This window comes from Megalops cyprinoides, chromosome 7, assembly GCF_013368585.1.
Source record: "Megalops cyprinoides isolate fMegCyp1 chromosome 7, fMegCyp1.pri, whole genome shotgun sequence".
NCBI lineage: Eukaryota > Metazoa > Chordata > Actinopteri > Elopiformes > Megalopidae > Megalops > Megalops cyprinoides.
This window is the reverse complement of record NC_050589.1, coordinates 4,834,847-4,849,204: the sequence shown is the minus strand read 5'-3', so window position 1 is coordinate 4,849,204 and position 14,358 is coordinate 4,834,847. Positions and strand designations below refer to the sequence as shown.

Below are 14,358 nucleotides of genomic sequence, written 5' to 3'. Positions count from 1 at the left end.
ACGGGGCGCTGGGAGCAGGAAGCTGACGCGCTCAGCCTGCACTGATGTCCTAATCGTCACGCTCCCCTGCTTCAGAGACACAACTCCGGGCTGCAATGTTGTTCCAATCCATTACACCACCTGGGGAGGCCTGCAGACAGCAGCTTTGTGCAAAATGAAGAGGGAGGGAGGGAGAGAGGGAGAGAGGGAGAGGGGGAGAGTGGGAGAGGGAGAGCGATGGAGGGAGTGTGGGGAGAGGGAGAGAGACGGGGAGTTATAAGAGAGACAGAGGCATCATGTGAGGGAGAGACAGAGGGAGTGTGTGAGAGAGAATGAGTGTGAAAGAAAAAGAGAGAGAGGGGGGAGACAGCATGATTGTGAAGCAGTGTGAGAGAAAAAGAGGAAGTGTAAGAAAAAGAGGGAGTGTGAGAGGAAAAGAGATAGGGAGAGACAGGGAGTGTGAGAGAGAAAGACAGATTGTAAAACAGAGGGAGAGAATAAGAGGGAGAGACGACCAGAGGGAGTGTGTGAGGGAGAGAGGGAGTGTGGGAGAAGAAGAGAGAGAGAGAGAGGAAGAGAAAGAGACACCGCTCAGAACTGTCTGTCTAACCACTAGCGGAAAAACCAGTGCAAAATTAAAATAAAGGAGACCACAAACTCCACAGTGTCAATGCTCAAAAATGAAGGGCTTGTGGAAGAATGTCTTCCCAAATCTTCTTTTTCACCAGTTAAATGCTGCCATTTCATCCAGCATATATGCACAGAAAGCATTATTTGGTCTATATTTCTTCTTTGGAAATGGCAAAAGTTTGCCTTTAACACGTAAAAAAAAAAACTTTCAACCTCAGTTCTTGCTGCAACCAAGTAGTGTGAGATAGCAAGAGGCAAAAGGGCCATAAAAGAAATTTTCTAATATAACCTCCCCCTCAGATACCTGCATATTTTAACTTCTCACTTCTGAAATGAATTGTTTTTTTTTTTAATGTATAATCTTTTCCTCATGTTTCTCCCTCTAAGTTAATCAGCAGAGGGAATGTGACATGATAAATTCGGTTTGGAGTGGAGTTTAATCGGTTTGCTTCAATCTGTCTTTTATGAATGAAGCCCCTTCTCTGGCTGCTCCGGACCTTCAGTCCTCACATACGCTTAGGCTGTGCGTCTGGCATTAAAAGGCCTTTTTGGGGGCCAGTCCTTGCCACACAGGCCTGCCTGGAATTAATATTTTAAGCTCATCTGAGTTGCCTCCATGACCGTCTGAAGACAGTTGAGGACAGAGCGCGTAGTAATTAAATGATCACAAATGGAAAAATTAAAATTCCTACATTAAAATGCCATATACCTATACTCGGATTTAAAGAATATATTACTTTTAAGCAGAAACCCCTCTTTGCGAGTTTTAGGTATTCCATTTCCAGAATAAATTTTGATTTTAAAGCGTTGCAGCACTGTATGTGTTTGCATTCAGCTCTGTGGGAGGTATTGGTAGGTCATACCGTGACACATTTTATCATTTAAATCCTCACATGCTGAGTGCTGTCCCCAGCAGACTTTCAGAGGGAGTGAGAACATTTGAATCTTTCTTGGAAACGAGGATACGGTTGCAAAACCTAATAGCAGACACAGCATACAAAAACACAAAACAAACTCAGAAAGATGTGGGGAGTAATTTAACAAATTGGTTATACTACTAATTAAATGAATTACTAATTTAATAATGCATGCTTTTTACAGAAAACAGAATGAAACTGCAGGTAATTGCAGTTTGTATCAGTGTAGGTATGGTGGGAGACACATTATTATTATTATTTTACATTATTGGCATTTACCAGACACTCCAGTGAGACTTACATTGGTTACAGACATGTTATCCATTTATACAGCTGGATATTTACTGAGGCAAGTGTGGGTTAAGTACCTTGCCCAAGGGTGTAGAAGCAGTTCCTCAGCTGGGAATCGAACCAGCAACTTTTTGGTTACGAGTCCTGCTCCTTAACCATTATGCTATATGTGCACGGATGCGTATGTATTTTAAAGGTTTAAAGGAAACGCCTTGAAATTTGCCTGGGTAATCATGGTAACCTTGCAAGGTTCAACACGCCTCTGACGACATGCGGCCGTGGTGCTGTGATGCGTGCGGACTCAAAGAGAGGCCTGTGTTTTTTTTTCCCCTGACATCCTCAATCTCGCAGCACTTTGACTGATGTTATTTAAAGGTATAAATATTAATTAGCTATTCCTGTGAGAGCAGCTCCTCTCTGAAGCGGTAACAGCATGTGTCCCTGCTGTCCTTTTTGAACATGGAGGGTTGTGGCTGCTCTTAAACTCTTCCTCACTGATATGTTTTCGGTATGTAGATGAATGGGTGAAGATCAAGCAAAGGGAATTTGTTGCATAAAGACCAAACCAAAGAAATTAAACGACTCATTTTTTGATTTGGTTGTTTTATCAAAACAATCAGAGGATCACAATTTACCTGATAGAATGCATGTGTGTTAAAGAAGGGAAGTTTATTTACGAGCGTGAATGCATGCAGTGTGCTTTCATCCGCTCATCTCTGGGTGTTCTGGCTGCATCAGTGCCGAGGCCCTGTTTTCTCTGAGAGATGGGAGAGTTCAGGCCATTGAACTGAGATCAGTGGTTCAGACTCTGTTTGCCTGCAGTCTGAAAAGTTGACGGGGATTGTCCTCAGCCAGCTCCTCGCTCGCCGTTTCATGAGAAAGCGCTCCGATCCTCGCTCGCCACTTTTCAAGTTTCCCCCGAAACTAAAGTAATGACCTGAAAATGAATCAGCAGGCCTCTTTCATCTGCCTCTCCCTTTCCCAGCCTCCGGAGGAGTTACTGTGGGTTTTTTGGTTTTGTTTTGTTTTCTGTCTTCTTTTTATCCCCTTTGAACAAGTTTTGATCATCAGTGAGTCAGAGGCCCTGTCCCGAACAGCAGCTGCACCCTTCTCCCCCCCCCCCGCTGCCAACCCCCCCCCCCCCCCCACCCCGGTGCTTATCCTCGACGGCACACTCACAGAAAAACACCACCCTGTGCTTCACAAATTTCCTCAGAGGTGTTGAATCAACCAGATCAAGCAGTACACGTTTTCACAAGGCTGTGGAGCTCTCACAAAGGGTGGGGGGGGTGGGGGGGGGGGGGGGGGGACAGAAAACGCTGTAAGCTCGGTGGTGACAATGCCTGTAAATAATGCATACCTAACACTACCTTGCGCTGGGGATCTCAGGTGTGAATATGTGGGAATGGAGGCTGCTGGGATATTAGTGTGACGGGATGGGAGAGGGGGCTTCTGGGATACGAGCTCAGCAGTATGGGTGAGGGGGCTGCTGGGATACGAGCTCAGCAGGATGGGAGAGGGGGTTTCTGGGATACGAGCTCAGCAGGATGGGAGAGGGGGCTGCTGGGATATCAGTGTGACAGGATGGGAGAGGGGGCTGCTGGGATATCAGTGTGACAGGATGGGAGAGGGGGCTGCTGGGATACAAGCTGGACAGAGTGGCAGAGAGGTATGGAACCCCGTCAGGAACCCACTGCTGAACTCATGGGGGCTCTATGCTGCTGCGTGCGGCTGTGTGCTCGGCTGTGTGTGCTCGGCTGTATCGACCCACAGCAGGGAGCCCCCGGCTCTCTCTCCCACCTGTGTGCCCTGCTGCCTCGGACAGATGGCGGGATATCGAATATTAATGAGTGCGGCAGCGGCATTAATTCAGCGCTCTGCTAATTGCGTTCAGTTTTCTGAGGGCGTAACAGGGTGAGAGCTGGGGCTGCTGCTGTCGATCCGGCCGGCGGTGAGGGCGCCCGAGCCGCACCGCACCGTACTGAATCGCCCTGCGTCAGCAGTGCTCCCCGCCCCCTTCTCCTGGGCCCTCGTCAGGCGCAGGCCTCTGATTCGCTGTAATTGGTCTCCCGCTACAACGGCAGACGCGATCATGTCCCTGCCGGCAGCCGAGGCTCAGCCGCGGCAGCCAACCGCATCGTCACCCCCCCCCCCCCCCCAGCTCAGCCCCCCCCCCGCCCCCACCAGAGTCTCCTGCCTCCAAATTGCACACATCCAGCAGACGCAGAGTAATTTCACAGCCCCGTGCTGCACTCAGCCCTTTTCCCTTTCAAACCTCCCCCCCAGACCCCCTGGGTGTGCTCCGCGCCGCTTTTGCATAGGGAAGCAACAAAGGCAGCCGTGTCTGTGCGCCTCATTAACATGCACAGGTCCCTCGCCCCGGCGCTGCTTCAGAACCTCCAGGAGAGATGAGCGTATACCGCGCCGCCTGCATCTCCCCGCGCCGAGCCCCGCGAGGGCACAGCAACGCGAACTGTAATGCGCAATCAGAGGGGTGTTCGGGATTCGGAACATGGACGTAACACACAACCTGTGTACAAAGCACTGGTGAAAACGGTGTGAAACAGCCACCAGCATCAAACAATGTAATGTAGTACGCATGGCAACACAGGAAATTCTGCAGAGAGGTCGCAAAATTACAGGTAAAGGGGTGGCTGTACAGAACATTATGTGCATGTAAGCACACAGCCCCTCATCTCCCGTTATGCCTCCGAGCGCCATTTCAAAACGGTGATCATGAGCTGCACACAAGAGGGCCGCACATGATTAGCCCGTTAGCCGTCACGGCACATGTCGGAGTAATGACCTTGGAATCGGACTTGCCTCTGGTACGGCCATGAGGCTAGCTCTGTGAGCAATATCGACACATTCTGCTGATGTTGGGAATGGGAATCCTTTGGGTTTTCTAAAAACATAAAATTTGTAGTCACTTCAGTGAAGGTGACACCCTCTCTGACTGCTTTTGCTTCCCTTGAAATCTTTATGCTAAAATGATACAGACTGTGTTTGGAACAGTCTGTGTCTGAAAGGGAATCTCAGAGTCAATGTACTGTGTTGTGCCAACAGGATAACCGACAGGATCTTACAGGGACCCATGTCCTCCAGCTTCTGTTCTAGCAGATATAAAATGTACATTACATATAACCTACTGATACATTGACTGTAGTCAACTTAGTGGGATCCACAATATTCAGTCTGCAAGTTTTTTTTTCTTTCAGTTTCGTTTTTTATGCATCGTTTTGAAATGTGACACAAAATATTCATGGCAAATTATGCTCATTGTAAATTTACTTTAGTTATACTATAAATTGAGCTTTATATACCATGACATTCAATATTAAACCTGGTAGATTTTTGTTCTGTATTTGGCTTTTTTGAACTACCTCCACTATCTTATATATCCATATTGTCTTTTAGACTGAATCAAAATTAGAGCAAGGAACCATAATTAATTCTTGGGAACAACCGTATTATTTTAGGGAGGGGGGGGGTTGTCTGTAAAGTCTTGTTTATCACCCACAACATCCACATCTGCAGAGAGGGGGGGAAAAAACATTAATAATGTAACAATAAGGTACATGGAACTCTCTGACCATGTCAACAACACGGAGGTCCTCGGTGTAAGAGGAATTTCATTCCGGTTGTTACTCAGAAGGGCCGGTGTCCCTAGAAAAACACGCAAAAGATACGACCGAGAGCGACGTAAACAAACCCCTTGTGACCTCGAACGCCAAACGCTTTCCACTGAATCATGTGGCTGTGATGATGCTGTAATGTGCTCTCCCCCCCTCTCTGCCTGTGTATCCTCCCCTCTCCTCCCTCTAAACGCTGCTGCTCGGAGAGGCTCCTCCGTGCTTTTTACCAGCAGCATTTCCCGCAAAGGCAATTCATCCACTTTGCATCCACCTCTCCTCTCCTCTCTCTCTCAATGCAAGCAGAAAAATGTAATTAGTGGCCTGTTTTAGCAGACACATGGCAAAACTTGTCATTTTTTTTTTTTTTTTCTTCATTTCCTCGCCCGTTGGTCCGAGCGTCGTATGTGGGTTTTTGGAAAATGTGACTGAGCACTCATGGCCTGAAATACTCACAAAGAAAGCACGTAGAGACTTACAGCAGGTCAGCTCTGTACAATTTGTGCTGGTGTGTGGGGATTGAGGGGGGGATCTGCCCAAAGCTGAAATGCTCCACTTTTCTTTTCCAGCTGCAACTGATCAAGTCAATATAGACCTTAGAAATAGGCAGCAGTGTTGCAAAAGAGCATCCCACAGTGACTGTTGGAAAGCTTTCTAGCCGCTCTGAACAGAATTATTTCATAGGCTTATTACACTGACCCGAGCCCTGTGAAGATGTTCAGTTGACGTAAAAACTAAACATTATTGAATGGCGTGAAGAAATGGATGGTGACATGCTCTTATGTCTCTCTTTCCCTAGCTGGAGAAGAAACAGGTGACCCCTCCATTCAAGCCCCAGATCACAGATGACTACGGTCTGGACAATTTTGACACTCAGTTTACCAACGAACCAGTGCAGCTAACCCCAGATGACGAGTAAGTAGCCACTGACATGAGACATGGTAACCCTGACACTGACCCTTTAACCAATGAAATTTTTTTTTTTTTTTTTACATCCCTTAAGAAAATTGTGCTGTAATGGCACTAATGCCAGTTTGACAGTTATGATAAATTTTCTGTAGTCTTATTCCCCATTAGATTCACACTTAATCAGTAACCTTGACATCCGCTTTGCATCGCTGTCAAAAGTCAGCCTGATGTTTTATTGACTGAGCGTCCCAGACAGAAACCTAATGCGTAATCCTGCCATTTATCTCTCTGTTACTTTCCGGATGCCGTTAATCCCCCAAACGGCAGTTATGGACGACAGCCTTCACAGGCACATTAAGCCCGCAAAACGCAGCCCCAAGGTTTGTTCCTAAAATGTCATTAGACGCAGAGAGCCTAATGAAAATCTGACCACAGAATGGCTCCACAGAATGGACCACAGAATGGATCGTACGTTCCAGAATCTCCAAACGTCTCTTTCCTGTGCGAGTAAAAAAGGGATTTCTGATTTCCTGCCCTGAGAGTTTAATTCCCGTCATGACTGCAGTACTGGATGACATAAAATGTGATAGACTCTGAGTACACGATGACATAATGTAGAACAAGCCAAATCCCTGTGGTTGGTTTGTAGTTTTACATTGCACATATCCGTAAGCGTCAGTATTAAACTGCAACCGCTACATTAGTGGGTGGCTGTATTAACTATCAGCACACAAGGATAAAAAAAAATCCCTTTCACCTTTGATATTCATTAATATTGGTCTTGTATATGTGTGGTGTGCTTGTTGAATCTATTACATCAATGTAGAACTGCAATATATTCAGGTCTAACAGATCAATGGATTTGAAGTTCATGATGCTTAACAGCTGGCATATGTGATTGTGTAAGAATCTTTCGTTATCTGAAGCCAAAAGATACTTTATTTTGTAGCTTGCATTCCCACTAAAAGATTGCAAATAGTACAATCTGAGGTATGTCGTGCTGTTTATATAGCTGCATGTAATTATGAACCTCAAGGTTCATTTTGTTTAATCGTTTCAGTCTGATATGGTATTGCCCCCAAAAACACCAAAAGTATAGTTGTTTTCTCTTGCACATAAAGTGCAACTTCTAATTTGGACTCCCATGTGTTGCCAGTCAAAATCAAAACAGCTGAAAATGTACAAACAATGAGAACGCATACACTCTCAGAGAACATAGCTCTGGCTGCCAGAGGAAAACGTTGAACACAGCTGCTCCAGTGCCAGCTGCTTATTTAGTTCCCAGTACGAAACAATAACGTTGTAAAATCATCGCCCTTTTAAAACCCTAAAGTACAGAAACCTTGGAGCATGATATTCATATGAGGAAATAAATGATCTCCCATCATTAGGCAGAGATGTTCAGCTTGTGACGGTGGAGGAGCTGGGCCACACTCACATTAGAAACCACCCACTTACCTCTCTGGTAACACCCAGGGGGCATAATGGGATTTTGTGAAATGGCAGAACTTTCAGATGCAATTTCCAGATAATTGTTCACCGCGGCACTCTAAACAACACAGGTTTTCCTCCGGCTTTTACCATACAAGTCCAGGCTGAACATGCGTGCGTCTGTAGACTTTTTCCTGAAGTGTTGACGGGTGCTGTCTTTCCATGAGAGAGATCGCAAAGCACCGTCTTTGGAATTCCTAGTCAATGACCGTGTCAGGCCGAGTGTGGAAGTGGTGCTCATTATTTCTGTGAAATGGCTGCATGCATGATGAGCACAAAGGGGAAATCTTAAGTGAAGAAATTTCACTGCTATTCTGAGCTCTTGCCCGAGCTGCTGTCCGATTAACCTCAAGCGTGACAGTTCTAAATATCGCTCTAAAGAGTGATATTATATAGATGTGATTCGAAAAACTAAATATTATCTCTCTTTCTGTCATACGCATATGTCATGTCCACGGAATCAAACCTTGTCGTGTTTGCTTGTACTAACTTTTCACAGGGCCTGTGGGCATCCTGACCTTCTGACCACTGCACACTACTGTTTTAAAACACACCACCTTGCATTACACTAAGCTGCATTACAGAAAAGGTCCTGAAAGACAGGGCAAATGTTCATCATGCTTTTCTTGGGGAAATAACTGAATATTTCATAGAAAATAGGTGATCGCATCCCTATAAAAGCAGGCCTGTCTGAATATATATCAATGTATTTTATATGGAGCATTAAGTGATATGAATTTGCCTTTCAAAAGAGGGGCAATGTCTTTATCAACTGGAATATACCAAGAGTACAGGCTGCGGGGAGAGTCCTCTGAGTAATTGAGTAATTGTCTTTGGGTCTATTTTCCGACCTGCCACTTGAACATCCGGAGGAGTCGTTTAAAAATGCAGAGCACTCTTAGTGCAAGAATCACCTGCTGTACCCTGTTTGTGCTTCCTCAATAATGTATAAGTAAGTGGAAAATGAAGACTGACGTGCAATTTCCCTCTCTGAATTCAGGCCAATTTACGACCTCGCTCCTTCTCCCAACCCCTCTCTCACGACTTACATCAAATATTCCTCACTTAGTTTAGAGGGCTTCGGCGGCAGGTCTTTCAAGTTTCGCGGTACAAAAGGAGCCGAGGGGGACGAGGGCACCGTCATTCTTCTCAACGACTTTGTTATTCAATTCAAACCGTTATTACGGCTCCCATCAATGTGGGCACGTTTCTCTTGACGCTCTCAACGTTTGTTAATTTTCGTGAAAATTTCGTGTTTTGAATTAACTTGGCGAGATTTGGCACCGCAACAGAGATGGCATTGCCCCGGCAGGGTCCGCCTCAAACTGGAGTCAGAATGACTTCAAACAAGCAGGGATTTAGGCGCTGGCATCAGGAAATGTATACCATCCATGACGCTTTAGGTATGGCGCCAACAAATATTCCTGGGCTTATGTATGTGAATGATTTTAGTTCCAGTGTCTCAGGGATTAGTCGCCCCTGTGTAATAATAGAGGTTTAATTTTCAGAACTGAGAGGCACAGATCGGCCACCAATGACCGCCTACTTCTGAATTTAGATTCAATCCAGCAAGTGTTATGAAGTACGCCAAAGCTACTGGAAAAGAAATGGCTGATGGCTAACATTTCACTTTCAAGCTAGAAAGGATATAGAAATCGAAAGCACTGCACGCAGAAGCTTCCGGCACACAGGCAACACAGCCATTGTTCAGCCTAAATAATGCATTGACCTTGAAAGCCTAGTTAACCTGGCAAATAAATAATTATGACACAAAGCCCACAGAGCCGGCTACTGCGTTGGAGTTTTTCAGAAGTGCGTTTTATGAGATGATGCAGGGTGTCGGGTGGCAGTTTACTGCCGTCACCGTCGTCGCAGGTTTGAAGTTCGATAGGAGATTTCAGGCTGGCTTCAAAAGACATGGCAGCCCAGTACTTCAAAGGGGCTCCTCTCTTCGGAAAAAGGTTGGCATCCCACACTTCTGAGGAGTGGGGGAGGCAGTGATGTAAACCCCCTTTTGTTTGACAGATTTGGCGGGCGAAGAAAGGAAGGGAAAAAAAAAGGAGGGAAAAAAATCCTTGCTTGTTAGAGATTTAGTCTCCTGCATTAAAATCCCTTCCTCCAAGAGCTAGGAGGGAGAAAGGATGAAATTTGTTCCTGCCAGAGACATGACTTCATCGGTCTCTAAGTGTGGGCTTCAAAAACAAGGGCAAGGAAACAATTAAGCGCAGCTCCCAGGGTGAGAGGTAGCCACGGCCGTCCTGCCATTGTGTAAACCTTTTGGCAGCCAAGGACCAGGGATGTAAAAACCCCGCTTTTTTCAGATTCTAAAATAAACCTGCGTGGAAGGAGACTGGGGTTGAGTTGGGGGTCACACGGCCCCGCGATCCCACATCCCCGTATCCCACCCACCACCTCTCCCCCTCCTCTCCGCAGGCTGAGACCCCCGGCCCTGCCAAACATCTGGTCGCTCTGCAGCCCTTGTTAAAAAGCCGGGGAGAAGCGGCCAGCACTAACAAATTGCACCGACGCAGGGGGCTGCTCTCCTGGACGTGCATGCTGGGGGGGGGGGGGGGGGGGGGGGGGTGATGGGCAGTGCTGGCACCGCCATGCCAGCAGCCCCACACCGAGAAAAGGTGGCAAAGGGCCTTCCAGTGGGAACGCACATTCGCGATAAATGAGAAAGAACTATCGCCACTACCACCTTTCCTGGTCCCTCCTCAGTGGGGGGTGCAGGAGGGCGCCAGGCCCTTCTGCCACGCTGGACCTTCACAGCATGGCTGCAGCTGCACCTCTCCTTCCCTAAACCGGAGGAGCCCTCCGCATCTGGTAACACTTTCAAATCAGCACTGAAAAAACATTTGCGCTATGGAGAGCTTTGTTTGTTTTGGTCATTTCCCAAAATTTCCGCCTTTCTCTCTCTTTTGCGCTCTCTCTCTCTCTCTCTCTCTCTGTGTACTGGGGCACGTCACCCCCCCACCCCCTTTTCCATACTGTACACCGCACACTGTTTCCCACAATACCGATCCTGCTCGGTTGCTCTCTCCTTTCGCAAGGATCTTTCCAAGAGCTTGCCACACAGCACCTCTTATGTTCGCTGAGAGCTCGTGGATAGAATTACGGCGACGGGCGCGCTGTAAAATTCCACTTCTGGTGGCGGTAATTACAGGAGACTCTCCCGTGTGGCTGGCAGGGAGAGGTGGCCGGCCTGGCGACTGCTTGCGGGAGGGGAGGCCGGAGCTGCCACCCCCCCCAGGCTGCTCCGCACAGAACGCCGGCTCACCGGGGCCCGTGCTCTCCCAGCGTGAGGCGCTGTTTCGGCAGACCTCTCCTCAGAGAGTGCGGTCAGCCATCTGCACTGTGGAAGCCAAGGAACAGCTTGTTGTTTTTGGAAGCGTTCGCTCTGGCACATTCGTTTTTGCGTAGCCACTTGAAATGGGTTGCGATATTTAGGTTAATTTACAGATGATTGCTGCTGTGTAAACAGAACTCGCTGCCCCAGAAAAGCATGGCTAGGATTGACTCATTAGGCAGCGTGTTGTTTTCGCTTGGCCTTACACATGTTGTTGCTGCTAAATGCACAGATTACTCCACTGGAAATCAGAAATGTCTGTGTGTGTGTGTATAGGTATGCATTTGTAATTAAAATTAAAACTACACCTATTTCATCAGATTTTTTTTTCTTCTTATTCAGAAGTCTTCACATTCATTAGTCTTTACAGCAAGTTAAGAAAAAAGAACTGAATGCACAAAGCTCATGAAAGCTTTAATGTGAAAAGGGGCCTTTTCATTGTACACGGCAGACATCTGACAATGGCTGTGTTTTTGAGCCCAGTCCTAAATGACCTGTTCTCACTGTCTCTCCCCTCACAGGGACGTCATTAAAAGAATAGACCAGTCCGAATTTGAAGGATTTGAATACATTAACCCCCTGCTGCTGACCACAGAGGAGTCGGTATGAGGGAGAAGCCAGTCTCCTTTTCCACCTGCGTCTTTGCAGTGATCTCGGCTGAATCAATTCTCACTGACTTTGTGGAGTGGAAGAAGAAAAGGAAAGAATGGCGGAGAGACAGAAAGGAAAGAAAGAAAGAAAAAAAACTCTCCTAAACTACTTGCATGCAAGGTTGAGGAACCAGTGCAAGTTCTATGTGTCGGATACCTAATAACGTTATTTTGGGGGCAAACTGTGAAAGAGGTATTAACAAAAAAGAAATTTTACAACAACAACAAAATGCCCATGGTCAGTGGGTGGTAGTCTTCCACTAACCACTCTTGCTTCTTTTTTTAACCCTTTGTGTGGGTATCAGTGGTCCTGGCTTTATACCTGAAGAAAAAGCTTGTTCATTTTGTGCCTGCATCCACAAAGGACTTACAATATCTCTTTCATCCCTGGGTAAATATGATAGTTCTGCTCCAGAACTGGAATTTATGTGCACTTTTTCTGTTGATTTTATTTTTTAAAAGACACTAGCCATCTTGTTGGAGGTCCATCCTCCAAGCAAAACAAGAATGTACAATGAAGGAAAAAATGAGTAACTTGTACTATAGTGTAGGTAGCAAATCCAAATTGATGATGCCTTTTAATGATGCAAAACGGCACATTTTATTTATGACCACCCTTTTTTAAGTTTTACTCGTCAAATTGCTCTGCTTACAAAGGAGTTGCATTTAACTGGCAGTTGTTTTTCCAAGAGAAACTGGGGGACAAAATGTTTTTTTTTTTTTTTTGAAGAAGTGCCTCTGAGACCCAATATGTATTTTCCACCATATTGTAGATTGCACTTAAGAAATAGTTTAAATCAGATTTACTTTGTGACGCGGTTTGCTCTCTTCATGGGGGAGCAAGCAGCTGGGAAACTTTGTTACCTGCAGTCTCTGAAAAATGCAGACAGTTAAAACATGTCCACGGCAGCCAATCAGAATCCTCCTGTGATATAAATGTTGTTGATCTGAGTAAATGTTTTAAAGGTTAAACACAGAGGTAAAAAAAAACTAATCTAAACAAAACCACAGAGCAGGCTGGCCATCCGTAGAGGACAGAGAATTTGATGTACATTACGCCCGGGTAACGGCGTCTGGTATGTGACATAATAACATTAATAATTATAATGATGTAATGTATAGATACTTTGTTCTTCGAGCGTATACCTGATCATATAGTACATGTTTGGTAAATGCACAACTCCTTTGTACAAACATGTGTGATGCCAGTGACAGGAGAGTCATTCAGTTTTGGTTTTTAAAACGTACTGCTCAGATTTGTGATTCTCATTGATTGACAACGGTGCAATTCAGACGCTGCGGAGATGTTGGACGGCAGGGGGGCGATGGGAACAGCCTGCGATTCTTGTGTCATTTGCGTCCTTCTCAAGCTGCAGACAGTGAATGGACAGGGAATCGTTGATGTCACCCAGGGGAGACAGTATCTCTGCTTTGTTAATCCACAAGGCTTTACTTCACACCAAAAAGTGGTTCTGTACAAATGAACAGCTTCCAGGAGACGCTTCTGTCCCTCCCAGCACACAAACACACACACACACACACGCACGTATGTATATATATATATGTTATTATGTACACATACACACCTGCGTAGGCACCACTCAAAGATACAGACACAGACACACCACTTAAATACATGCACCCATATAACATACACATACACACAACACATAAACACTCTCTCTCCCTCTCTCTCTCTCTCTCTCTCTCTCACGCACACACGCACACACACACACACATATACCGGATCTACGGAATGCAAGTGCCCAGGGTCACTGCATTGCGCTTCCTCAAGATGTTTTGATGTCAAAACCAGGATCACAAATTATTTTTTTTCCATAACTTGTCAGAATGCATGCAAAGCGACGAACAAATAATTCATAGCAACTGAGACTTTGTTCCGTGACTGAAATAGACCTTTGTCTCTAATTACGGCAAACAAGTCTCGATTGAAAATTAGTTTGAAGGTTATGTAGTCTAGGTTTCACTTTCTTGAAGGAAAAAAAAAAAAAACTTCAATGCAAATTAATTGATTAAATCTGACCTACATTAATATGATAAGAGTGTAATAGGATTAATTAGATGTTCCCCCTGTCAAACAGAGTCAATTAGCTGTCAGGGCTGCATAGCGGAGAAACAACAAAGGCAAATACAGCAGATAGTGCGCCGAGTGGATCGAGACCAGGCAGAGATTACAAGACCGTGGTTTAATTGCCTTGATTAACTGCATCCACGACAGCCTATGGACGTGTTCTCTGTGAGAAGGAAGAACGGTGCTGTGTCTACGTTTTGGGAGCCCCCTCCGTTTCAGTCCAGCCTTTAACTAACTGGTGCTCTGTTGTGAAGACACGCTGACGCAGGGTAGGGTCTCATTAAAAGGTAACGAGATAAATGAATGCAATGGAATCGTTGTTCCACGGGTTACCACTTGACATTGTTGAGTTCTTTGGGATTGCTACGTGTCCTTTAAAATTCGGACATTCAAGTTCGTCCTCAGCAGTTCGTCCTTT

The 14,358-nt window shown here is 45.8% G+C and overlaps 1 protein-coding gene across 5 annotated transcripts in view; it reads left to right on the top strand.

Moving 5' to 3' along the window:
* Positions 1 to 13,532, top strand: part of prkcz (protein kinase C, zeta) — a 133,518-nt gene extending 119,986 nt beyond the window's left edge. For all 5 annotated transcript variants that reach the window (XM_036534010.1, XM_036534011.1, XM_036534014.1 and 2 more), the window contains 2 exons: positions 6,249 to 6,364; positions 11,720 to 13,532. In XM_036534010.1, the coding sequence (XP_036389903.1) occupies positions 6,249 to 6,364; positions 11,720 to 11,807 (204 nt within the window). In that variant the 3' untranslated portion in view covers positions 11,808 to 13,532. The remainder of the gene's footprint in view (positions 1 to 6,248; positions 6,365 to 11,719) is intronic.
* Positions 13,533 to 14,358: the final 826 nt, after the last annotated feature.